This window comes from Haemorhous mexicanus, chromosome 3 (assembly GCF_027477595.1).
Source record: "Haemorhous mexicanus isolate bHaeMex1 chromosome 3, bHaeMex1.pri, whole genome shotgun sequence".
Taxonomy (NCBI): Eukaryota; Metazoa; Chordata; class Aves; order Passeriformes; family Fringillidae; genus Haemorhous; species Haemorhous mexicanus.
Window position 1 is genome coordinate 15,587,087 of NC_082343.1, and position 26,610 is coordinate 15,613,696.

The 26,610-nt window shown below is 36.9% G+C and overlaps 1 protein-coding gene across 2 annotated transcripts in view; it reads right to left on the minus strand.

Moving 5' to 3' along the window:
• Positions 1 to 404: 404 nt before the first annotated feature.
• PPP3R1 (protein phosphatase 3 regulatory subunit B, alpha) overlaps positions 405 to 26,610 on the minus strand; it is a 38,685-nt gene continuing 12,479 nt past the window's right edge. Inside the window, exons 2-7 of one of the 2 annotated variants that reach the window (XM_059840975.1) lie at positions 18,035 to 18,059; positions 15,776 to 15,815; positions 6,374 to 6,550; positions 4,913 to 4,972; positions 3,993 to 4,177; positions 405 to 2,586 (exon numbers count right to left, since the gene is read on the minus strand). In XM_059840975.1, coding sequence (XP_059696958.1) covers positions 2,539 to 2,586; positions 3,993 to 4,177; positions 4,913 to 4,972; positions 6,374 to 6,550; positions 15,776 to 15,788 — 483 coding nt within the window. In that variant the 5' untranslated portion in view covers positions 15,789 to 15,815; positions 18,035 to 18,059 and the 3' untranslated portion in view covers positions 405 to 2,538. The remainder of the gene's footprint in view (positions 2,587 to 3,992; positions 4,178 to 4,912; positions 4,973 to 6,373; positions 6,551 to 15,775; positions 15,816 to 18,034; positions 18,060 to 26,610) is intronic. The other variant, XM_059840974.1, reaches the window with a different exon arrangement.

The following is a 26,610-nucleotide window of genomic DNA, read 5'->3' on the forward strand; positions in this document are numbered from 1 at the left end:
TCCAAACACCTGCACCCCAAAGAGCACAGCACAGAGCTGCTGTGAGGGGTATACCTGTGCAAGAAAGGCTGGTGCCATCAATACTGCCTTTTATTCTCCACCTACATTAATGTTAGGGGGGGTTGGCTTGTTTTTTAAAACCACTTTCCACAGGGATTTTAAACGAAGTAGGTTATATCCCCTTTGAACATTTAGCAAAGAGAACCAGATGTGCCATTAAACAACCTCAACATGCCTTGAAACACTGAAATGACCCCTGGATGTTTTCAGCAGACCGTACCCTGTGGACTTTTTCAGTAAATCTTAATAATCAAGGAGTGGACAAAAAAATATGAACAAGTTTTCTTCACAGCAAGGTGCAGAGCTGCTTTAATGTGAACAGGAAAGGTACTGAGCACCTCAGCTACAGTTCAAATATTTTATTTTGTATTCATACAGTATGAAGGTTCTTATAGTTCCCACAATATATGATGTAGCATGCAGAGGAAAAACTAAACATTCAACATAAATCTTTTTTCCCCACACAAACTGAAAAAAACCCTCATCCCTCCCCTTCCAGTCCCCCTAAGGAAGTAACATTAGCACTTAATTCCTATAATGCCAGCCAAGATATGCACAAGCAAGAAAAATTGAAAGCATTTGCTAAAATGTTTGTAACAAATACTTATGTACAAAAAATTCACAAAAGACTAACTCCCCCCCTGAAGCAGAGCACATGGCAGTTGACACTGGAACAGTTACAACCACTGGCTGGGATTATAAACCACATACTGATCCAGAAGAAGAAAAAAGTTACATGTAGTGGAGATTTTTGTTTTGAACATTAACATTTACCAAAGTTTGGCAACATTATCTTTTTAATTATGCAAATTATGTAAACAAGAGGAACATTTCAAATCGATCTACATGCAAAACTTCATGTCATGCAAGGACACTAAGCACCTGGATTTCTCTCTTACAGACAGAGCCCATGATGTGCAGCACTCAGTTGAAGGAACAGCTATGGCAGACAGGTGCTTGATTGAAGAGGTTCAGACAACCTGCACTTTCCACCACTCATTATAAAACATTTTTTTAAAATAGAAAAACTACTATACAGGAAAGATGTAATGTCCTAAAAAATCTGGCAAATATTTTTCCTCCAGCCAATAGTACCACTGCAGAAGAGGGAAGGGATGATATAAAGTTGTAAAACATGGCTCGCTACTTTTATGTCACACAAACAGATCAAGTTACCTTCCGTTACAAATTATGATATGGACAAATCTAGAAAAGAAAAAAAAATCTCCAGTAAAAGGACTGGAGAACTGCAAGAGGTATAAATTTAGATAGTGTGAAGTTTTCCTCTTCTATGGCATAGGTTAACAAGATTCCCCCCCGTATGAATCATATATACATATATATATATATACACACACATATATATACATATATATATATATATTACCAGTTATTTAGCTACCTGTAGTATTTTTTAAATGCGAGGGGGGGAACTATCATGGGTGAAACAACAGAATTTAAGTGGCAAGAACATATTATAATCTAAGTACTGTATAAAATAAGTAGATGGGAATCCTGCACAGTTATGTTGATCCTAATTTCATTAAGCTAAGCACAAGAGAAAATCGTGTATGCGTCTACCATCTTAAGCAGCTGTATCTAAATTGAACACAGAACAGCAGAGTTGTCTTGGCTTCAGGACAGCTGTAACTGCTCCCAATTCCTACGTGACGGAATCTAACAGCCATCAAAGCATTCCGCTGTTACTATATGCACATGAGGACTACTTCTTGGCAGTAGCATTAAACTATATTCTCATATTAACTAAAACTGTACTAAGTTATTTAGCAAAGAGACACGGTCCCTGGTAATATATTAACAGGTAAAAATAAACTTAGTCTCCCGTGTTACAAAAAAAAAGTAATTAAGGTGATTTAATAAGAAGCAATGCTTTGTCAGCCATTCAATATATAGAAACATCTGAACAGTCACAGGAAAAGAATTGACCTAAGACCGAGTTAAAACTACATTCTTCTACTATATATATAAAACTGTGTGAAATAAAAGTAAGGATGTATATCCACATATTGAACTGTTAATATTCTGCTTGGCACTTTGTACTCTAGTTTTGTTTCTGAGTCAAGTATATTAAATTAAAGCCCACCTAGCTACTACATATAGAAAGCTACATATATATCTATATATAAATACACACACACACATATATATATCTATATATTTCCTTGTTATAAAAGATGAAGAAAAATAAATTAAAAAGCCAACCCCTTCCCTTTCTCCGCCACATTGATATGCTCTTTCCATCTTTGCTGTCCTTCAGACTTTAAAGTGCTACACTGAGTTATTGAGAGAATAAAAGTTCAATAACACTTAGTTGGCTTCATGAGGCTCATGTTGGAAAATGTGGCTTCACAGAGAAAAATACTTCCATTTAAATACACAGAGAGCATTGCTGGGCGTGTCGAGCAGATCTTCAGGGATGGAGAAGAAAGCAAAAGTGTTGGGTGGTGCCCTACAGAGTCACACATCTACGACCATCTTTTTGTGGATATCTAGGCCTCCGACAACCTGGGAGAAAAATAAAGTTCAGAAAGATGAGAACTGAAAATTAGCAAAGTGCAAAGAACACATTCAATAGATGCACTGAGGTCAGTCATAAAGGCAGTACTTCCCTGGCCTCTCCAAACTGATTTACATTTTACAAGTACTGTGAGAGATAAAATTAATTATGTACAAACCAAGGTAGTCCAGTACAATTAGTACAATTTACATGCTCAAGGGCCTGAAAACCAGTGCAAATAACACCATTCTGGCATTCCTCTCTATCTCGTATTATGACCTCGTATGTTTGTGCATGTTAGATAAAATGGTGACTTCTAAAACACCCTGTATAACTGTGAACCTTCCCTGGAAAAAGAAAGTACTTTAGGAACAGCAGCAGAATTTCTGACAGAACACACACTGAGGAAAGAACTACCAGTGTTCACAGGTGTGTGATCCATGCAGAGCAGAAAAGGAAAAGGTGCTACGTCAGAGGAACATTTTATAATGCAGGAACAAAATTCAAAGGCTAAATGGTACATGCCAAAGACAACAAATTAAAACACATTTTTGTAGATACATGCCACCAGATTCAGAGAGGGTAAAATGCAAGAAAAAGAATGAGATGTTGTAGAACTGAAAAGTGTCTTGTCATGAGGTCAACAAAAACTGAAGATATTAAAAGTAAAGAAGAGGAAAATCCCTCAGTTGCACAAGGAAAGAAGCCTGGGCAGAAGCCCAAAGACAAAAGAAGAGGCAACATCACATTTGATGGATGGCTGGAAGATGACAGCCTAATACAAGAAAAAACAAGTAATGCAGTAATCCAGGCATTTGCAGGCTGTAGCTCTAACTTCTTTGCAGACAAAATGTTTTTACATGATATCACAAAAATAATTAAACTTCAAAAAAAAAATCCCCAAAATGCAAACAACAGAACCTTTTCACTTCAGCAGTTGGCAGCATGGCAGATTTTCACCACCCTCCCTCCCCCTCTTTTTTTTAGAACTCACATACTTTTTGAATATGAATAAGTTATGTTTGAATTGAAGTTCTAAATTCAAATATTAGGGAAAAAAAGCAATGCCCAAATCATGCCACCAAGTGTATCTTCCTTAATATATCATTTAAAAATCAATGTGTAAACACTCATTATTGCAGTTTTCAAAGGATCAAGATTCAATCTGTCATTTACTTTTATTTTTTGAGAAAAGAATTTAAAACTTCCTGTCTAATTAAACAAATATATCACATGGGTTGATATCAACCCCTCCAAGTGTTAAATGCTACATTTAAGCACTCTGTTCAGTAAACCTCTTAAATTTATAAAAATGCACATTTTAACTGTTTACTCTTTTTCCAGAGTAGCACTTGAGGGTTTTTTTTTTTCCTCTCTCTGTAAATGACTCAATTTTTCTTTAGAAGTTACTTACAGCACAAAATTCTTCAAAGGATATTCTTCCATCACCATCCTTATCTGCATTAATTATGGTCTTATCTACAATTTGCTGTAACTGAGTATCTTTGAGATTGTTCCCAACCATCATCTTCAGGACCTGGAAGAGCTCTCCATTTGAGATATAGCCATCTTTGTCCATATCATAAATGCGAAAAGCAACTGTAGAAGTAAACAACACCAAACAAACATAAATAAATCAACCATTTGGTGGCAACTATGGTTGGAAAATAATATATACTTACTTTAGAAAACACCTGAAATTGTTCTAGCACCAGCAGTAAAAGCATTCTGTGAACATCAAAAAAGAAAATCTTCCCCACCACAAGTAAAGCACTCAGCCAGCAAAAAAAAATTACAACCTCCCAGGAAACAGATGACTCAAAATCCCATCTGGTTACATAGCAGCAAACAACCTGGCATCAAGACTGAATTTATTTTTAAACATTTCAGTCTTAGTTATTTGGAAGCTACATACATAACTGAACCTGTCTCTTTTCTGCTCCTAAAGCCAAGGTCTGGAGACGCAGTTCTGAAAGAAGAATTTAATGCTTTCCTACTGTAATAGCAAATAATTGAGTATTATTCTTAGGCCCTGTAAGTTTTCACAAAACTATACAGGAAGCGATTCTTAAATGAATTTACTTTTTTTAAAACACAGAAAGCAACTGAAATTCTTCAGAAAGCAACCAACCTCCTCCAACCTTCCCTGTAGAAAAGAGTGCTAACAAATCTTCACAACAAATAAAGGACAAAATGTGCAAAAAGCTTATAATCTACTTTAATTATTTTCCACTCTTTGCAACAATTTGAATTTGCCAATTTCTTGATCTTAACTTACAAAAGTGTATTTTTGAGGATCAAAAATTTTTTGTTAAGGAAAATCAAAATACTTACACCTCAACTTCTGTTCTTTATCTCCTTTGACGCTGAACTGGGAGACTCCTTCTATAAATTCTACACAATGCAAGTAAAACATGTATAAAAACCACATTTTTTAAAAACAAAGAAGTCAACATTCAGAAAATTTTAGAAATTGTAAAAGCAATCTAATCTTCAAAATATTGCCTACTTAGTGATACCTACATGTCTGTGTACTTTTGATATTAATTGTTCTTCAGTGGGAGGAACCCCAAATCCAATGCAGCACTCACTAAACAGACTATGTCACACCAGCATTTAAGCAATTTTGTAGCTGGACCTTCACAAGAACCTGACAGAAAACCAAGATCTTTACTAACGCTACTCCAGTTGAGACTCTAAATGTACAACTCCTCTCAATACTGGTTTCTCAATGTAAAGAATTACACTGGAACTGAAAACTGCTATTGAAGAAATACTAAAATAGTATTTTTCTATAAAAGAAAATTGTTTTTGCCAACTTCCTGTTCCCTTCCAAGAGGACCAACTCTTGATAACTGTTATTAATCACAGCTCAATGTCACAGACAACATTATCATCACTGCTCATGACTATCTGTTTTTACAAGGCAATTTTGAATAGTTCCATGCAACAATTACTACTTCCGATCAAAAAACATTCTGGTTATACTCTGACTATCCCTATAGACATTTAATAGGTTTTGCAGAGGTTACCAGCTCTTATATATTAAAATCTTATTTGAAATGTCAGTCTGTCAGTATAAATAAGATTTAAGTACTTTCTCCAATTAAAAAAAAAAATGCAAGACTGATTAACCTTCTTTAGTCAAGAAATACTAAGTTTTACTTTGAACAGAAGTTACAAACATTATAATTTCAGACACTGTTTTAACATGAACTAGCAAGGAAGATTTTAAACATGGCCCTTTTAATCCTGAATATTTAAAATCAATCTAAAATTTTGAGAAATATACTAAATCAAATCTTCCATGTTGTTTGGATTTTTTCTTCAAGTGTCAGTCTAAGATATACCTAAAAATAACCCCATAAAAGAAGTATCAACAGAAAAACCTGGGCTCCTTCCTATTTTCTAAATACTCCAAAGGAGAGAATTCATTTGGACAAATACAACTTATGCAGAAACACACCACTTAGCCTACCACAACTTTCTTCAGTCTCTCCTCAGCATCACAATTAAGAGTCTAAATTGATGTACTTTAAGAGATATTTAATGAGTAGTCGTCAGTCAGCCTGACCTTAAAAGCCATTACTAAACAATTTGGTCCTTTAAACATTTCACTTAGAAGTGCCCTAATGCAGAGAAACTAGTTTTACTGGTATTTAGTTCCACTAGGATTTAGCACCTTATTTTAAGAGATCTTCTTCACCTCTCCTGTCTCAGATGAAGAAAAACCTGCATTCTAAAGCTCTAGGAATTCTGAAGTACCACCACCTGTCACAGAACACTGTGCCTTACCTTTAAAATCCACTTCTCCATTGCCATCTGTGTCAAATATATCTATTACTCGCTGTACTAACGGGTTCTGTTGCAATTCAGGTAAAGACATGAACTCTTCCACGCTCAGAGAACCAGAGTTGTCCAAATCAAGCTTCTTAAATCTCTTTCCTAGTCTTTTTATCTCATCAGCATCAACTGAAATGAAAAACAACCCCATACTTACTCTCAGAAAGGCTTCAGTAAACCCTCTGCAGTTAAACACAAGGCACATTTCACTACTTTCCTACAAGATTTTCTCCTACTTTATTTTAACTATTAAACACCTATAAAGATAACATGAAATTCTGAAGACAAACACATTTTTAACTAAGACTTACCTTTTTTCCTCCCTGCACCTGCCATAATACAGTTATTAGCCTTGTGACTCACTGAATACCACATGCTGACACAACATTTTGAAGGATTGAGGGTGCTTAGCTAGTTACTTCTTAGTCAGCTCTTACAAATACCAGATATGAAGAATATGAGGAAGAGACCAAGCGTTCTCTGAAGGAAACATCATTATGTTGACACTGGACTAACATAGTATGTCAGAAAGAAAATTATTTTCAACTTATTAGCAAAACTAGTGCTTCTTCAGCACACCGAACATGAGATCTCCTGGGATAGGAGTCAAGTTAAGCAGGTTAACAGTCCTATTGGTAACCAGTTATCTCTCACCTACTCAAAACATCCCTCTGACTGACCTAAGATCACATTTCCTCTCGATCTCAGATGGGAAACAGACACATCTGGAGCCACAAATTGCACACAGCTTTTTTTTTTTTTGTTTCAGAAATTAAAGTAGATTCAGGTTCTGCAGTAGCATCTCTTCATCTAATCTGTTCAAATTTATAGAATCTCAATTAAAGCATATACCCAGTACCCTATTTTACACATCTGATTATGCCAAGAATAGACTAAACCTGTGAATCCATAAAAACGATTAAAAGCAATCATGTACTTTTTTACTGCTGAAAAGCTTGAAAAATTTCTCCCTACCAACCTGAAAATAGCCTATAAGCAGCTTCACTTATGAGAACCAGGTCTGTTCACATGTTGCTCACCCTTTTTAGCTACAAAGGAGCAACTGAGGTTCTTAGGAACCCTAGAAGGGGCTCGGCACAGAGCAAACCACAGCAAACATATCTTGCAGAACCTAAGACTGCAAAGTCACCCTAACAACCTTCTCCTTAACACGACCAGGACCCTCAATATTTCTTAGCTCCATTTAGTAATGTGTTTGCTCCAATAGTAACAGAAATTGTATCATATCTTCTACAAGGCAAATACATCCACCTGACGCATTTCACATCACATCAGTACCTTCTCAAGCTTTTGTAAAAGTACAGCATAAAATCGAACAGCTCTGAGTCTTTCCAATACATAAGGTCAGCCAACCTGCACAGCTTGATGTTTTGAAATTGTAGCCAACTCAAAGACCTAATCCTCTACCAACAATAACCAACTGCCACTTCAGTTTCTTGAGATCCTTGCCTAAAAACCAGTGAGACACAAATAGAGAGTCCTCAGGACTGAACTATTCCAGAATGAAAGAGAGCCTGACAGAAGTCCAAAGGCACAAGATGATTTTCTGCCATTCTGCAGTCTCAGTTACTGCTTGCAACTGCAGAAGAAAAGGGCAAAAACCAGTCTGCAGTCCCAGAATAATCTTCTCTTCGCTGTGCCAGAAACTGATAGATCTAATTCTGCTTCTAGGGCTACAAAAGTGAGACTAAACATAATTTGCTTTCCTCGGTTTCTAGTAAGCAGTGTAGTATTGCATATAATTAACCTCTCAACTGCACTGAAATATTCCTTTTACCCCAGTTTGTGCAGAAGCCTTGACTGTAACTGGAGGTGTGCCCTGAACAGTACAACAGCACAGCAGTGGCAGCAGCACATTGCACACCTACCCGGGAGCTCCTCCAGATGACACAGAAGGAGACAGAGCACCATACAGTAACCTGGATGTAGAACATCATCATGGGACTAGAAGAATACAGTATTAAAAAGAAATGGCAAAGAAGAGCTCCATGGGCAATTGTATGAGTTCCAACAGCACAAAATGCTGCTTCTCCCCAATACACTGAAAGGTATTTGCCAACTTTTGCTTCTGTGCACAGAAACTCTTTTCCTTCTACTCATCCCCACTCCCAGTCCTGCCACTGGACAATTACCGGGCCCAGCCCATTTTAATGCAGACAGCACCTTGGCAAGCTGCAAATGTGGGAACTACATTTTAGTGCAAGTTCTACTTGCAACTCCCATAGAAAGAGCTCATACCCTCAAAAAAGCCTCACAGCACAAGCATTTGAAAAAGCATAAAAATATTCAGGGTGACTTATCACACTACCTATGTAAGCACATTTTCCCTTATAAAATAAGTACATGAATTGGCATAATTTATACCTGCATTTCTTCACTTTAAAACAACTAAACAGCAAACTAAAAATATTGTCTATGGTGTATATAATTCACTGTCAGCTTCTTTACCAGATCAGTGGAATCACATTTCCAGTATTAATAGAAAGACTAATCTTTCCATTTTAGTCAGTTCTAAAGCCTCCCAAACAACCTGAAAAACTTCATAGTTCTGCAACTCCAAAAAATCACAATGGAGAAAAATTATAAGAAGCATTAACACAGCTGGATTTCTTCTCCCTTGCCACAAAAACTAATGAGTTAATGAACTGCAAGTTCTATAACATTTCTAAGTAACATGTAAGAAACTCCTAAGTACCAAAATACAGCAATGAGATTTTCAGAAATTAGGATAGAAACATGGAGCTGCCTGAAGCAGGACTACAGACCTCTGATCATTAGGTAACACCATTTTCTCACAACCCAGAGGTCACATTAAAGAAAGTCTTATTTCATTACTTCAGTTCCATTTCCTGGTTTGGGACCTCAAGTCCAAGCCATTTTTCCGCACGAATACAACAGCAAAGACTTAAAGTGACACCCAGAGTTCTGTAAATGTTCTGCTACGAAGTGGAGTTAATTAATTAATTACCTCATATAAAAGTCACTCACACATGGCTACATAGCTTGAATTGGCACAAGCTGGCACAAAAGACCAGACAAGACCATCTCTGCCATTGCAGAAACGTGCTAAGAAAACAAACAGTTGTCAGAAAGGTATTTTATCTCAAGTTAATATATCTCTAGCAGAACTACCAATATGAACTATAAAAAAGAACATTTTCTTGCAGCATTCAGAAACTGGTCCACTGGACACAGTATTAACAAGCAATGCTGTTCTGCCATCATCTGCTGGGCACAAGAACTACTGCTGGGTTAACGAGCCTCACATCTGCAGTTAACAAGGTCCTTCCATTCCAAAACTAGCAAGTGTAAGAGAAGAAATTTTGTTTTGTTTTAAAGATGGTAGACAAGGAGGTCAAGATTATGGATGATAAAGGTACAAATCAGACCACAGGAAGGGGAGGAGGTTGCAAAGGGATGTAAGAGTATTTCTCAACAATGCTCATGTTTTGCTGAATTATAACAAAGCAACAGCTGCTGCAATTATGAAATTTAGGATATTTCAAAAATGTCAATTAGTCTTTCTCCACATATATACACATCCCATTTCATAGCTCATACCAGCTCAACTTCAAAACAAATAATCTGGCAGCAGTTTCTACCAGAAATGGGATTAAAATTTCTCATTCCAAACCTTGAAACATTCAAGCAAACGGTTTGCCTGCACTGGAGATCTGAGAGAGGTTCTTTTCTTAATACGAGTCAACACAAGTTAAAAAACAGTACTGAAAAAAATTAGCATCTCTGCCAAAAGCTGACCAAATAACAAACTCTTCCTATGTTTTGTTTCTAGCAATTGATACAGTACGATTGACAGTACTTGGAGGAGGAAATAATGAAAAAGCAAAGTAAATACAGGGATAAGAAAATTTTCTTTAATAGTTCATCAGCAAATAAACCCATTTTCCTAATGAACATACCTGGACAAACATGAGATCACTGTGTTCAAAACTGACTGTATGAGAATCTAACATCAGAATTTCATTATTTTTCCTTAAATATATTGCAGGCACCTCACCTACCATTAAATCCTATCCACAAGCTGAATTTTAAAAAGCTCATACACTTGAAAAAAATTTGTATTTCAGTAGCATCTTTGTCTTCATAGAACAGCTTTAAGAAATGAGAATACACATAAAATAAGGGATGAAGGAATATTATACATCACAGTATAATATGCCTTAGATTGGCATACCTTCTGTCTATTCTTTCTTCAGTTCACAAGTCTTCATTTCTGGTGACTCTCCCTGCCTATGCTGAATTTACCTAAAAACTATGCTGGAGCTTAATGTTTCTTGGTTCTCCTTTGGATTTTTTAAAGGAAAACAGCATGCATTTATGTATAACAGCAGATTTCAATAATATCTTAGTCATTTTTTGCTGACATTATCTCCCAAAATGCACATACAAAACAGTTCCCATCTAAGATGGATGCTCCCCCTTTTTACAATGCCTGTATTTTCCTTGTCCTTATCAACAGACTTTCTTAAAATTCCACATAGCTCTCACTGAAGAACAGAGCACTGAAATTAATTCTCAGTGTCTGAACAAAAAATATGATTTTGTGCCCACACAAACTCTCCTACATTCTGCTGGAAATGCAAGGCACAAGATAGTTCAGCTCAAGGGAAAGCTAAGCTGAAAGGACTGATGGTGGCAGTAGTAGACAGAATTTAAGACCAGATCAGGAGACCAGGTCAGATAAAAACACTAGGAACTCCTAGGAAGTCCAAGTCCATAGTAGCGTAAAAAGGGTGATACCACCACTAAGGAAAACCAGGACTGAACTTTGTTTACACTGTTTGAAGCAGAGTTTGCCTGTGAGTCATCACCACACTCCCAGCAACCCTGAGCATTCAGATCCAAATTAGCCTTTTTTTATGCTAAGCTCCCCAGCTGACAGGGGGGCTCTGTGCTTCCCATGCTTTTCGGCAGAACCAGAGTATCCCCTTACCTTGGCACTGATGCCTGAGCTCACAAACTTAAAAACTGGCTGGAAATAGTAACTGCTAAGTGCTTTTCTTTAAAATGCTTTATTGACAGCCCTGCTTAAACATCAAATTCTGCACTGTTTTAAAACACTTATAATTATTTATGTTTACTTCATAATCCATTCTGGATTTTGTTCCCCTTGTAATTAACATAATGCAGGTGTTAAGGAGTTCTGGTACTAAGGATTTTTTTGTTAAACAACTATCAGTACTTTCAAAAGACTCCTCTTCTATCCAAGTATTAAAATTCTTAGGGCCAACACCTGCTTCATCTCTTGAATTTATTTGCATACATCTAAAAATATGATGAATCAGGTTAAAATGCTTCCAAGAAACTACATGCAAATGCTTTGCCTCACTCCCATTTTAGTGCAGGAGTCTTATCTCAGTTGCTCACTTTCTAATATGCTGATCCACACTGCTGAGTTCCTCACTTCTGTCCCTCAACACAGCAGTAGAGGATCATCGATTGGATTTTAAAACAATTCTGTTTCAAATTGTTATGCATTTAACTGATGCTCAGATAAGACTGTAAAAACTATTCAGGTGGCAACTCAAAATCTTTATTAGAAGCCAATTTCAGCGTGCTTTATGTTGAAAACAGTAATTTCAGAAAAAAAAAATTATTACATGTTTTACAGTTAACATAAAGGTACATAAGTAACTTTTTATTAATCTGAGAGCCAAAAGTAAAGAATGCCCTAAAACCACAGATTCCTGAAATCCACGACATTCAGTGATGCTTTAACAGGATATCTGCATACGCATTAAGAAGCGTAGTACATCCAGTGCTGCAGAGCACACAGTATACACACAGGCATCTGCAAAGAGTACAGACCTTAGAAAAGCTGTACATCTCTCAGCAATTAGGTGCTGAGCACTTCTGACATCTAAATGCTTACCCCTGTATTTAAAAGATTGGCTTTTCAGATACTCTTAGAATACTTTCAAAGGTTTAACTAACAAAAGTCCGATCAGAGTGTGGTCACAGAGAGCCCCATTTCCACTAACTTTTCAAACATGAAATCATTAGAGACAAAAATATTGCAAAGGTATTAGGAGAAATTTTGCAAATCAAACATGTTCTGAAATGAATTTTAAATGTTTCCAGACTAATTTTCCCCCAGAAGAATGTATTGCAGAGATCTCAAAATAAAACAGACCTTCAGCAAAATTTGCACCTCTACCTACAGCCTCATCTGATTCACGAATATAACGTTTCAGAGTAGCAACCACGTCAGCCATTTCAGTTTTGGAGATCAGATTTCAAAAAGATGATACCCTTGAAAACACATTCAACCACTCATCTTGTATATGCTTACACACAGCTGGCCTTATCCTTTTTATGACTTCAGATGTGTCAATTACAATTTCCTAAGTTAGGAAAGAGATACTAGCATTCTTAGCCTAAAATCCAAACACGCTACAAAGAGTGTTTATATTAAAAATATTGTACTATAAACTATTCTTTACTCTATTACAAAATAGTCTTCACTACATCTTTTTGCGATAATAGAATTTTCTTATGGACAATATGACAGATTCTGGCTGACATCAAATTTTCACCATGGAAAGCACTAGGGGGTTTTCAGTGATTTCTGGCACAGCAAAGCTGAGAAACAAAATCAAACAATTTTAAGGAATCCAACAACACTAATTCACCCACTGAGAAGAACTCATGTTCTAAAATGAAAGGTTAAAAGAAGATGCTTGACTATGTAATGGTGTGCGTCCTCTCTGTGGTAGCCTGAATTTGCTTCATATAACTGCCTACTTTAACGCAAAACTATTCTTATGAGACACCAAAGTGGCAACTGTAGCACCAAGCAGAGGTTATGACTCAATGTCTCCATGCAAACAGCATTAATACATTATTACTAACTGGCAATCTCCAAAAGGTGAAAATTCAAAACCCTTATGCCCTAGATTGCAAGGCAATGTGTGTATTCCATTTGTCATCTGTTAGAGGTGTGGCAGTTATCGTCTGTTAATTGGGCAGTTTTCTTTATCTCTTCCACAAACCAATCCTCCCTCAGGGGAGACATCGGCTGTTAATGGGCCATTGAGTGTTACTGCATGACTAACAAAAATTACAGCGTCCATGCTCCGCCCAGAGGGAGGAGCCAAGCATCCCTAACTGGATAGAATCTGAGATTTTGAGACACCAAGACAGCCTTTCCACTGGATTCCCAGAGGAACAGCTGCCTTTTCCACTGGATCTTCAGAAGAAGACTACACCCTTCTACAGGATCATTGCTCCAACAGGACCACACCTGACACTCCAGGAGGACTGCTATCAACACCATGACCAGGTGTCAGGTCATATTCTGATTTCTGTCAGCGTTGTTTTGATTACTGCATTGTTTATTTTATTTTTTATTTTCTTCCCTAACAAAAAATTGTTATTCCTGCTTCCATATCTCTGCCTGAGAGCCCCCCTTAATTTCAAATTTATAACAATTCGGAGGGAGGGGGTTTACAGTTTCCAGTTCAGGGGAGGCTCCTGCCTTCCTTAGCAGACACCTGTCTTTTCAAACCAAGACACCATATCAGACGATCTTCAAAGACATTGTCTGGCCTTGCCTTGAAAACTTTAGACCTGTCAGTGACAATTTCTAGAAGCAGCAGGGACATTTAACACTTGAAGAACAATGTGAACATTTACTTGCAAGCTTGCTTCCAGACATGCAGCTGTGCACACCCGTGTCCAAAACCCCTGGCTTTCAGAATACTGAGGCACTCAGGATCTTTAAGCACAGCACTATCATTGCAGTGGCTGGGCCCATCTAAGCAAAGGGGCAGTGATAATTCCATTTTCCCAGTGTGTTGAGTTATGCTGCCTAGGATACAGCCAACCTTCTACTGTGAAAAAGGCCACCAGAGCAGAACAACCTTTAATCATGGAAAACTTCACATTTTCACAACAGCCTCAACATATTGTTTAACCACAGAATATTATGCAAAAATCCTCACCTTCTCTGCAATAAAAATGAGCAAAGAAGCGTAATAATAAACCTTTAGGCTGCCCATTGCTACCAACGAATATAGTTTGTCCTAGAATCAGAAGGATGGCAACACACTGCTTACAACTCTGACACTGCCATGACTAGCTAAAAAAATAATTCCTCAGAAACCAGATTGTTCACAACAAAACACTGACCAATGAAGCAGTAATGTGAGATATATATATGATTCAGGAAAACACTACTGAAGTCTTCATCAAGTACAAAACTCCAACCATGTATTTGCATTTAACAAAATATACTGAGAGCATTACGCAGCTATGCACTGCTGTGGATGATATTCCCAAGTGTTTGCAAACTTATGACTCAAATTGGAATCCATGTAGATGTTCCCATTAGGCACAGAGGACTTGCAAATTACCAGCTAAAGTTGGTAATCATCATTTCTCTGAAAAAACATGTATTTAGACAGAGACTTCTTCATGATCATTCATTTTCTATTACAGTTCAAGTTACAAGAGCCACAGGCCAGCACAAGCACATGACAAGCACTGAGAAAGGAATCTAGAAAACAGTCCCTCTCTTGAAGGGTTATCCTGTTTAAAAACAAGATCCGATTCACCCAACATAAGGAATTTTATCAAGTGGTTCAGAAGACACATACACATGTGTACACACACTTTAGGGCTGAAGAAAATCATTGAATAGAAAATGCAACTAAGAATAGGTACACTTAGCACAACACCACAAGGACATTTCACAAGATAACCCTTTCTCTGGTCAGCTTTAAGCGAAAAATACTTTGTCATTTTTACAGGGTAGACCAACCCCATGAGATAGAGCAATGAATTTTATTCTCACACGGCCAAAAGTAAGTAACACCAAGTGGGTTCTCACCTAACTGCTTAGCTGCACAAGGGGAAAAAAGAGCTCATTTAGTCATAACCTTTCCCTTCTTGTAAAGGCACAAAGCCAGTTTAAGCAATATACTTCACTCCTAACACAGCACAGACTGCAGCATGACTGATCCACACCCCTGAGGAGCTGGCACCAGGATTGATGGAAAAGCCCCACTGACTGAACTACACTTCACCCTACAGATATCAAAGACTATCATAAGTTTTTTTTTATATTCTGATGGAAGACTTAAAGAAAACTCTCAAATTTTAAGTGATTTCTGTTTTAAAGATGGACTGGGTTTTGATTTTACTATCTAACAGCAAAAGCTGTATTATTTCCAAAGGTAATTTTTAACATTTTAATTTTATTATTTTAGTTAGTATATAAACTGCCTAACATACATGAAAACTGTCCATATCAATCCCCAAACAAAACTGACTTCTGTAACAATACAGTGTAGCAATTAAAAAAAAACTTACAGTGCGAGCACATTTCCAAAGGGTAGCTTGCCTCATTTCCCTGAAATGCAACAAGAAATAAAAAACAAAGTTGCAATTACTTCCAGATAAGCTTTAAGTAACTATTTAAATTTCAGCACTGTAAAAATCTCAGGCAACACAAGTTATATTGTTATTTAAAAATATATATTTCAGACCCAACAATCACAGACAGTGTTTTATTTGGATAGATCTATGTTACCAAAACATACAAAGAAATATAAAACCATTAAGAGGTCTCCTTAAGTAGGAATTTCCATGAAAACGTCAGCTCACATAATTATGACAAGAACTTCAATCCCATATTCTAAACTCAGAAAAACAAACTCACTACTTATATATTGAGCAAATATTACTTTTCAAGTTAAAAATATTTAATTTCAAAACTTAAAAAAACCTGCTTTACCATTTTATTTCATAAGCAGAATCAGACATGTCCTTATATATTCTAATGACAAATCTTACTCAATTTGCATAAGAAAACTGTTTTCTTCCCTGAACCACCTGCCCAATCCCCTCAAAAAAGGATTCACACAGCAAGAATTATGCAAAAGAAGAATTTTACATAACCAGAAATTCAGACATAACAGCTTTACATTTAAATATTTTTGTAATGTACTATGTTAATATGTTCCTGCTTTGTAAATGAATGGAAAGTCAAACTAAGACTTTGAATCTTTGCTACACAACAACAGAGTAATAGCACAAAAAACTTAAAACTTTGAGGGTATCAACAATTTAAATTTGTACTCAAGGAAATCAGCAGGAACTACTGCAATATGAACGCCAAAAAACACTTAAACTTGGTATTTTCCCCCAGATGCCCCACTTAGAGTCAGAGATCACAATACACACATGCTTAATGATTCTTCTGAATCCATTAGCAAAGGAGCAGCCAGATAACTGAAGAGATTCATAACCACATTCAAAACAAATATTTTTAAGGGAATGTATTAAACAAGAAAACAAAACATATTTCAGATGAGTCTAAGATATTCTATTCAGCAGCAATTCTCTTATGGTACGGAGCATAAGGGATTTCACAGTTGAGCACTTGCAAAGAAAGGCTCATGAAAATGATACAATATCAAACAGAAATAGAGAGATTCCTTGACAGAAGAGGGAAAAAAAAAGAAAGAACTACATTTAGCCTAAAAGCTAAAATGTAACTGCATTTCCTAATTAGAGCAGAAAGGAGCAGAACAAACATCTCATTAATCTAAACATGTCCGAGAGGAGATGTGTTGCTGTTTTTGAGGGGACTTGCTTGCATTTTTTTATCTCAGGAACTTGCCACTTTGCTTATCATCCCCCACAATCCACAGGCTCTCTTGGTTCTTTAAAAAATGTTCTTGCATTTGCTTTCTCAGTAGGGCAGCAAAAGGTATAGCCTTAATGTCTCCTCAGAGCAAGACAAAGCAGCAGAACAGAAATGTAGATGAGGACAACCAGGCCATTAAAACCTCAAAAGCACATCAGGGATGCTCTTCAGACAAACTAACTGCACTGTGGCAGGGAATCCAGGAGAGCAGTGCCACAGGGAAAATACAGCATGGAACCCAACCAAAGTCTCAGGATAAATAGCAAAGACTATAACAGGCAGCAAAAGGCTAGTATATGCATATGAATATAAAAGGGTAGGGAATCTAAAATGGGAGAAAGCAGAATTTTGAAACAAGAAGAAACAGGAACCAGGGGATCCAGCTAGGCTGCTCAAGACACGAAGTCATGAAGAGGCAAGAAAAACACCAGACTGGAAGGCTGCAAATTAAAGGAGAAAGTTGAATTAAAACCAGTGCATTTATGCACATGCACATAAATATACAATCTAAACTACTACTCTTCTGAGCATTTACAGCCTTGTTCAGGTCTTGGGAGAAAATTAATTTCTGGTACAAGCTACCAAAATCAATCTGCCTAGAGACACATAAAATGCTTCTGAAAACTGAGCAGGACAAAACGAAACAAAACAAAACAAAAAACAAAACAAAACAAAACAAAAAAAAAAAACCAAAAAAAAAAAAAAAAGGGAGTAACTGCTTTCAGTTCATGAATTGACTAAGTGTAATGTTTATAAGGAACCTTACCATGCATTTAGATGCACATGCTAAGTCATAAGTTATCTAATTGGTGTAGCCTAAAAAATTATTTGGAGATCAGGCAAAAAAGGGAATAAACTTCAGCTTAGCTTTTCTTTGAAACAGTTACTGCTAAAAAAAAAAAAGTGTTCAGAATACTTACCTATCCAGGACTGGATCTTGGATACCTAAAAGGGTAGAAAAATGACAATGTAAAAATTACAAGATTATTCAATATTTTCCATATAGTATTTAAGTAAAGTATTTTAAAAAGCAGTTACCTGCTATTGATGTGTTGAATATTCATCTTCACAGGAGATCCAAAATTCTTGTAAGATTTAAAAGGATGTTGGTAGGGAGGGGGTTTTTTGGTACAAATAAACATCTGAATTACTCATGCCAAAATTCCTATTTACACTGCTGTCACTTGGACAAACACAAAGATGGTACTCTATATGAAAGCCTTGATCTTCAGAGATTAAGAGGAATGATTTGGTCTGAGGAGCAGGCATTTTTTATCCTATTCCACAGCAGCAGTACAAGAAGGTTGCTTACCAGAATGTGTATATGCTCTATGAGACAGGAGATAAACCCTGAAACACAAGCACTAAGTAGGCTGAATACTCTTCTTGCTTAAGAAGTAAGGATTGTTTAATAGACAGGCAGTAAGCAAAATGGAGAGTCTAGAGCTATATCCACATTCATGAGCTCAGTAAAAAAGCAGGGAGTGAAGCACAGCTATGAGACATCATTTAGTACCAAATAAACCCTCTAAGAAAAGGGAAAGAAACTGGATACACATTTTCATCTGTACAGTTTTAATGCAAAGAATTACCTAATTTTAACACCAGATGAGGAAGCATTCTAAAGAATGCTGGAAAATATTATTTGTGATTGAGTGCATTAACAGAAAATTTGAGTTACTGAAAAAGATCATTATAATTATACACCTTATTCATTAAAATAACACTGCATTTACACTTTAGTTTATAGTTTTAAATTATACTAATCTATAAAGACCAAAGCCAGTATAAAACTCCAAAGATATCATTTAATCTCTGATAAAAAAGTTCATTTATATAAATGCATCTGTAGAGTAAAAAGGTTCTGACACAGCATAAGACTGTCAATTTTAAAACCACATTATAATATTACTGTCTCCTGCCAGATATATACTTAGCATACCTCACAAAAAGTCAGAGTATCTGCTCATATACACTATATCAACACATTTAGAAACCAGTGACACATGGTTTTTTGAGGAAATGCATCTTTTACAGAGTCAACACCCCACAAGAGATTTACTTGCACCTACACCCAGTGTAAAACATGCCTTCCCCAGCTGCATCTGGGTATCCCTACCAGGCTGCTGGTACTCTGTTCTCTCTCAAGCTGCACCAGTAGAAAAAGAAACTGAAATATTACAAATACTTTGAATACCCTTATTCTTTTAGAATAGTCTTGAAATTTTCTTAAATGCTGTTAGGAGGCTATAAGTTAATTTCTAGTTAAACAGGCACAAAATCATGACTTGTTGACAGAAATAATTATAGATAAGGGAAAAGTCAAAATCTACTAACAGAAGGTTGACTCAATTTTGAATACTGCAGAAATGCCAGTTTCCTAGAGAAAAGTCAAAACACATCACTAAAGGAGTCAACATGACAGTTAATGTGTTCCTTTAAGAACAAAAATGGGTTTTTGAATTTTCTACTAAGTATTCTTTTTCCTTTCAGCAGCTGTGCCTTTTTACTAGGTAAGGATAGATAACCTCTTCGTAGACTTTAGTCATTTTATCTTCTATAAATTATTAAAAAAAAGAAAAAAGTCTTTCCTGATTTTTTTTCCCCTGGCAGTTATTTCAAATACTAATCACTCTTTCATCTTAAGATCAGTTTTGTATATGCTGCTCCAAGGTACAATAGTTGAGGCAATTATCTTGACAAGTTTCCTTTTAGTGAAAGACATGAAGATCTGTGGATAGAAAATAAAAAAGGAAATTAGCAATTAGCAAAATTAGTAACAGAATTTCAATTCTTATCTGCATTTGTTTATACAAAACAGCTTGTACACAGACATCACACTCCAAAGCAGTTCTTCAGCATATATTAGTACAACACTGTTTCTAGGTCTGATTATGCTTAATTTTTCTGCATAGTGTGCATCTTTTTGTAAATAGTTCAGAGAGCTAAATTACAGCATCAGCCCTCAATTAGTTTTCTGCTTTTATAAAAACAGAAAATGTGTTTAAATGTCAGCAGGCCACAATTTCATCCTAGGACTAATCTCAGATTTAGTCCTTCAAAGGGGGTTGGGGGGGGGGTGGTGTGAGTCACTACAAATGAAAATTAATCCCTGGACAGTTTAAAACATTAGGTTCTTTCCACAGCCAGGCAGTTAATTCAACAAGGGACAAGAGTGGTCTCCTTATCTGTTTAGTACATGTACAGGAGCGGTTGTCCAAGATTTGCTACCTTCTGTGGCAGCATACAAAAGCAACGTAAGATGTTCATCCTTGTAAATTGCCTTAAATATGCAAACCACCTCGTCACAGCACCGGCTGCTCCAGCTCTGCACTACATGTTCCTGCATTTGTGTTGCTGATGCAAGGGCACCTCCTGGGGTGCTGGCAACACAATGTATGTTGTGCTTCTTGCATCTGCTCCTGTACCTTCTACACTTCTAATTATCACTGTTAACAAAAGCAAGAAACTTCAGCAGGCAAGTGAAACAGTCCAAGCCATGTCAGCTGGGGACCAGAATGAGGCATTATCAAGATAGCCAACTTCAAAGCTGTTTTCCATCATCCCCTACCACAACTTTAAAGAATGGGAGTATTAAAAAGAAAGATGGAAGCAGCTGGCAGGTCACATTTAGGAAGAGACTACACATAAGACCCTTCTCCCTGATCCACAAAACCAGAAAATGCTTCTCTTTTCTCATTATTCTCCATACCAGCAAAATTAATATTGATGACAATTACCTGTTGCAGAGAATTCCTCCTCCTCCTTCGAGCTCATTTTCCATGAATTGTCACTTTCATAAAGCTTTAATAGTGAAGAACTGCTTGGGGAAAAGAAGTTTGATTTGGGTGGGGTTTTTTTTTGGCTGTCAGAGGTTTGTGTTCCTCATCAAAAAACAGCAGGCAAGTAGTCAAAATAAAAATGATGGTCTGTGTTTTCAAGGCTCTAAAAACTTCTGCATGACTAGAACATGCCACATATTTTAAACCACTGTAGTTGTGTCTAAATTTCACACAAAGCCCAGGAAACGTTAAGCCACATTAATATTTCAATTTCTGAATTAAATGTTGGTCACAAAAATATGCAAGATCTCACCTATTGTAATTTATACATTTTATAAGGAACATATCAGAGCATTAAACACTAAAAGGAGCTTACCAAAGCATAGATGAAAGACATACACAAAGTTCCTGTAGACACCACAAAAAATGTGGCTTAAAACAAGAAAAGCAAGAACAAGATTTCAGTGCAAAAAGCAGCAAGAAAAATACTTTAATCTACCTTGTTCAGAAAGAGTATGAATATACTTCTATTTGGCCTTTTTTGTTAAATTCTATGAGAAGAAGAAAAAACCCTCAAAAACCCTTGAACAAACTACTCAACACAGTAATGTTGTTGTCAGTCCAAGAGGAATCTATGAATCAAGAAAAATAGTCACTGATTATCTTCTATTTAACAGGAATATCCAATTTATACACTGCAAAAGGAAACTTGTAAAGGAAATGTTATAGATAAGATCACCAGGGAATTTGGCATTTGTGTTTTGACTTGGAGTAATTAAGTAACCTTTTAGGCTTTTTATTGCAGGCAGTGAACAAATCTGCCTAAAATTTGAATATCCAAATATAGTTGCCTGAAAGCAAGACTTAACTAAGAAGTAGTAAAAGTGCAGACTAAATCCCAAAATTTAGAAAGTACCATTTAAAATAACTTGGTGATTTCTGCATTGTTTTATACAAACCAGCTACTAAGTACCTGCTTTGCTTGAAAGTATTCCAGGGAGAGAGAATGCAACTCTCCTAAATACTTCCTCCTGAAATTAGCAGTTCTTCAACACAAGACTTCTTCAACACAAGACTACTCAAAAAAACCAAATCCACCTCTGAGATTCTTACATTCATACTAATGTTGAGTTAGATTTTGTGATGCAAAAATTAAGCGAAGCCAAGAAATTAGACAATATTGAAAAAGAAGGCTTGTGGAAGTTCAAGAAACTTATCAGCAGTGATAGTTTCACTGCTGACCCCAAATTCTCAGCTTGTTTTCTAAGATCATGTCCTACAGAAGCAATTAAAGAAATACATAAAAATTCATCTGAGGTGACACCCACCTCACATTCAGGAAGATCAAAAATTAAATATCTCCTAGCAGTGAGCTAGACTACTCTCGCCAATCTTGCATTATGTTTTCAGGTCACCAACAAGCCCAGTCTATCCTGAAGCTAGGACAGTATGACAGTGGTTTAAGATCCAAGACCTCCAAGCTGAATCCAGCTCAAATGACAATTCACTGAGTCTTGAGAACTACACTACAATTTTCACCACCTCAGCGCTGCTTATGTTCCATTCATTGCTGTAACCAAAGCCTATGACATCCCATAGCTATTACCTTGGCTATCCAAAAATCCGATATATTTTCTGGCACTGGACTGTCATATCTGGGCACCTTGCTACCCTTTGGTGGGAGCCTTCCACATGTACACTAGAAAGAATTAAAGATGGAACAAACAAGCAACAAATTCTTACAGGTTATACAGAAAAGTAATTGATTAAAGTAAAGTAAATAAATAAGAAAAGACAGGAAAACAGAGAAGCAACAATAATGGTACCAGGTAAGTAGCACAGACAAGAAGTGTGACAGTAAACGACTTGGGCACTCCACTGGTATGTAAAAGTTGCACTTCTCCCAGTAAAACTTGCCATCAAAATCAGTAACTCTTGTTAGGAACACAACTCTAATAGCTAGAACTAGAAACATATATTGAACTCACAGAAGGGCACAAGTCATGAAAGAAATCTGTTTTGGTATTTCTTAACCAAATAAATCTTTCAATGGTCTATATGCAAAAGAATGAACAGTATTCTTACGTAAGAGTAAGAATAGTAAGTTTTTCTTTAATTCTTTAGTCAACCAGCAACAAAATGCATATTGCAGCAATATATTATAGTTATTTTCTCCCGGACCCCTGAAGATATAGCTATAAAACCAAGCCATGAAATTTATGAACTGACCTTAAATGCTGGTATTTAGATTATCTTGGGTACAATTGCACAGTGCATGCAGGACAACAAGAGCAATCAGTGTCTCCATCAGTCCCAGTCAGCCTGGGTTCTTGGCAAGGCAGGCCCTGCTTGACCACTCTCATCTTCTTCTATGGCAAGAGTTCCCACCGAGCAGATGAAGGCAAGGTTGTGGATGTCATTTACCTGCACTTTAGGAAAGCCTTTGACACTAGTCTCCCACAACATTCTCTTGGAGGAACTATCTGTACATGGCTCAGGTTGGCCAGGAGTTCTCTGGGTAAAAGAACTCCCTGGATGGCCAAGCCAAGAGTGGTGGTGAATGTGGTTGCATTCAGCTGCAGGCCTGTCACCAGCTCCCCAGGGCTCAGTTTTCCGGCAGGTCATATTTAATACCTTTGTTGATGAGCTGGACAAGAGGATCAAGGGTACTCTCAGTCATTCTGCAGATGACACCATGGGAGTTGTGTTCTGCTGGAGGGTAGGAAGGCCTTGAAAGAGGGATCTGGACAGGCTGGATCAATGGGCCAAGGCCAATGGTATGAGTTCAACAAGGTGAAGAGCCAGGTCCTGCCCTGGGGTCACAAGGCCAGACAGCACCACAGGCTGGGGGAAAAGTAGCTGGAAAGTCTCCCAGCAGAAAATGACATGGTGGTGTTGACTGACAGCAGCTGAACATAAGCCAGTGTGTGTCCAGGTGGCCAAGAAGGCCAATGGCATCCTGACTGGATCAGGAATAGTGTGGCCAGCAGAACCAGGAACCTCATTCTTCCCCTGTACTTGGCACTGGTGACACCTCAAAACCTATATCCATTTCTGGGTCCCTCACTTCAAAAAGGACATTGAGGTTCTGGAGCAAGTCCAGAGAAGGTTTGGAATCTAGGTCCCAAGAGGAACTGCTGAGGGAGCTGGGGATGTTTAGCTAGGGAAAAAAGGAGGTTCAGAGGGGACTTTATCTCGCTATTCATTTGAGATTATAAAGAAATCTTACAATTACATTTAGGTCACACATTGCTGTACAACCAATATAAGGTTTCCTTTAAATAGGTAGAGGCATTTTCCATTTACTGGCAGGCACAATTTCAAAGAGGCCACAACTATCTACCATAATACATCCACAACTCCCTAGCATCTGTTGCAATTCCACCCCGCAGTTTAAAATCAGTGACACAAGCCAGTCAACGTATTCTTCCATTCCACCTTCATGTTTGGAAATTAACTTCCATTCAGATACATAAACTATGTTCTCCCCTACATCTGCCAATCATCATCCCTTGAAATTTTATAGTAACTTTTTCTGGACACATTCAGATACATTTCTTGTAAAGGTTACCAGAAATCTGATAAACAACTGAACTTGTATCAGTGCTCAGCTTTTATGTATGATCTCAGAGGTGAAACCATAAAAGCACAACAGACAGGTCTTACTGTTGTTAACAGGGTCTTATTGTTGTTGTCAGCTATTATTTATATTTTAACTCAATACCTCACCTGAATACTACTAATCAACAGCAATCACCAAAGAAGGCTGTAAGCATTTTACATAGAGAAAAGAGAACACCTCAAGGAAAAGAAAAATCATAAACAAAATCACAAAACCAAACACAGCTTCTTTTAACTTACCTTGGAAAGAAGATTTCAAGTTTTAAATGTGTTACTCCAAAGCAGCCTAAATTTTTAATCGTGCCTCTAAATAAAATACTCTGTGACCTTCAGTACTGAAGAAACTAAAAGAAAGATTAATACCTAATTCTTCAACATATTTAAATTGCAGACATCAGAGATAATGAACCAAGACAAAGGGGATTGGTGGATTGGTGGATTTGGGATTACAGTAGAGATCAAGTCAGGTTAAAGCTGTTACAGCATTCTGGCATCGCTTCTTTCAAGTATGCCGAGTGTTATAATTCCCTTTGCCACAATAAAAAAAAAAGTCTTATTTAAAAAAACAAACAAACAAACAAACAAAAAAAAGGAAAAAACCCCAAAACACCACCAGCTTATTTAACTTATTTTAAGTAAGTGATGATTCCTTAGAAGAGTCTTTCCTTTTGCATGTATGTCAGGTTCCACCACATCCCCTTTCTGGATACAGGAGGCAAGAAAGACTGTCCAAGTCTTAGGAAAAGCCCGCAGCTTACTCCTTAGTCACGATCTAATCCAGTCATGTCTCTGCTCAAGCTTCATCAGTCATTTTAAGGGAAGCCACTTGTCCCCTGGCTGGCAGTTGGCCAGTAACTTCTGCTATGCTTTATTTAAATCCTTCACTGTCCACGGGTCTCTTCAAATGTGAGATATTAATGGCTTAAAGCCATCACAGTCAAGTAACTATTCTAGGATATCACAGGGAAACCCTAAACCAATGAAGCAGAAAACAAAACCAACCTTAGTGATGGCTCCTGTTGCCAAAGCCTCTAGCAGACAGAAAAATTAAAGGAATCAAGAGTGTAACTTACAAGAGGATTCAGCCTTTAATACACCATTTAGCTTTTTTAAGGGAAACATAACAATAAAAAGTGCATCTACTCAAATAGGATAAAACCAATTTTTAAAAATTTTCATGTTTTGAATTTCAAGTGTTCAGGACTGAAAAGCAATCTATGAAGTCTGTACACTCACAGCAGGGATTATATGATATATATTCATACACATGAATCCCATAGCATTCCCTATCTGAACTCCATTACAGTTGCTCAGCTTTCAGCAAAAATCTAGACTTACATGATCTTAAAGGTATGATTAAGTAGTTGGTTTAATCATAGATCTCGCTACATGCAGACACAAATAATTACTCACCTGTGGCATCTCCCAGAAAAAAGTCACCCAAGACAGAATGAGACATACAGACCCAGTAGAAACAACAAAGAGCAGTTTGCTAAATTGCTTAACAAGAAAGAATAACCAAAGATTAAAGCAGTTTTACTGCAAAGTCCTTTTCCTGAATTTGGAGGACAAAAGAAGCCATGAGGTCAGAGCCTACACTGCTAATATCATTTACTAGGTGTGTATGTATTCCCCTAAATCACCTCACACAACTCTAATGCAGACATAATAAAAACCTAAAGGATAACTATATTACTATAAACTTAACTCAATTGTCCCATCTGTAATATGTGAGACAACTTACATTTTCTCTTCCATTTTATGATGTTCCTAATAGAGCTTGCAGGATGTCAGATAGATAATGAAAAGTGCTGGAAACAAACATAGTGAGTTTTTAAAACTAGGTAAGGCAGAGAATAGTTTTCTAAATGTCGCACAGTCTAACAAATTGATCTTGCTATTTGAAGGAGAAAAGCAAAACCTCGTACATATGAAAAACCATAGAAAACAATAAGAGCTCTCATTGTAAAAGCCTGTAAAAACATTGCAATCTGTAAATAAAACTTGAGAGAAAAATAGTGACAGGAACAAAAGTGTTAACTTTATGAGCTAAGGTACATTTCACAATTTCATTTCTGGCAGTTCCCAGCTGC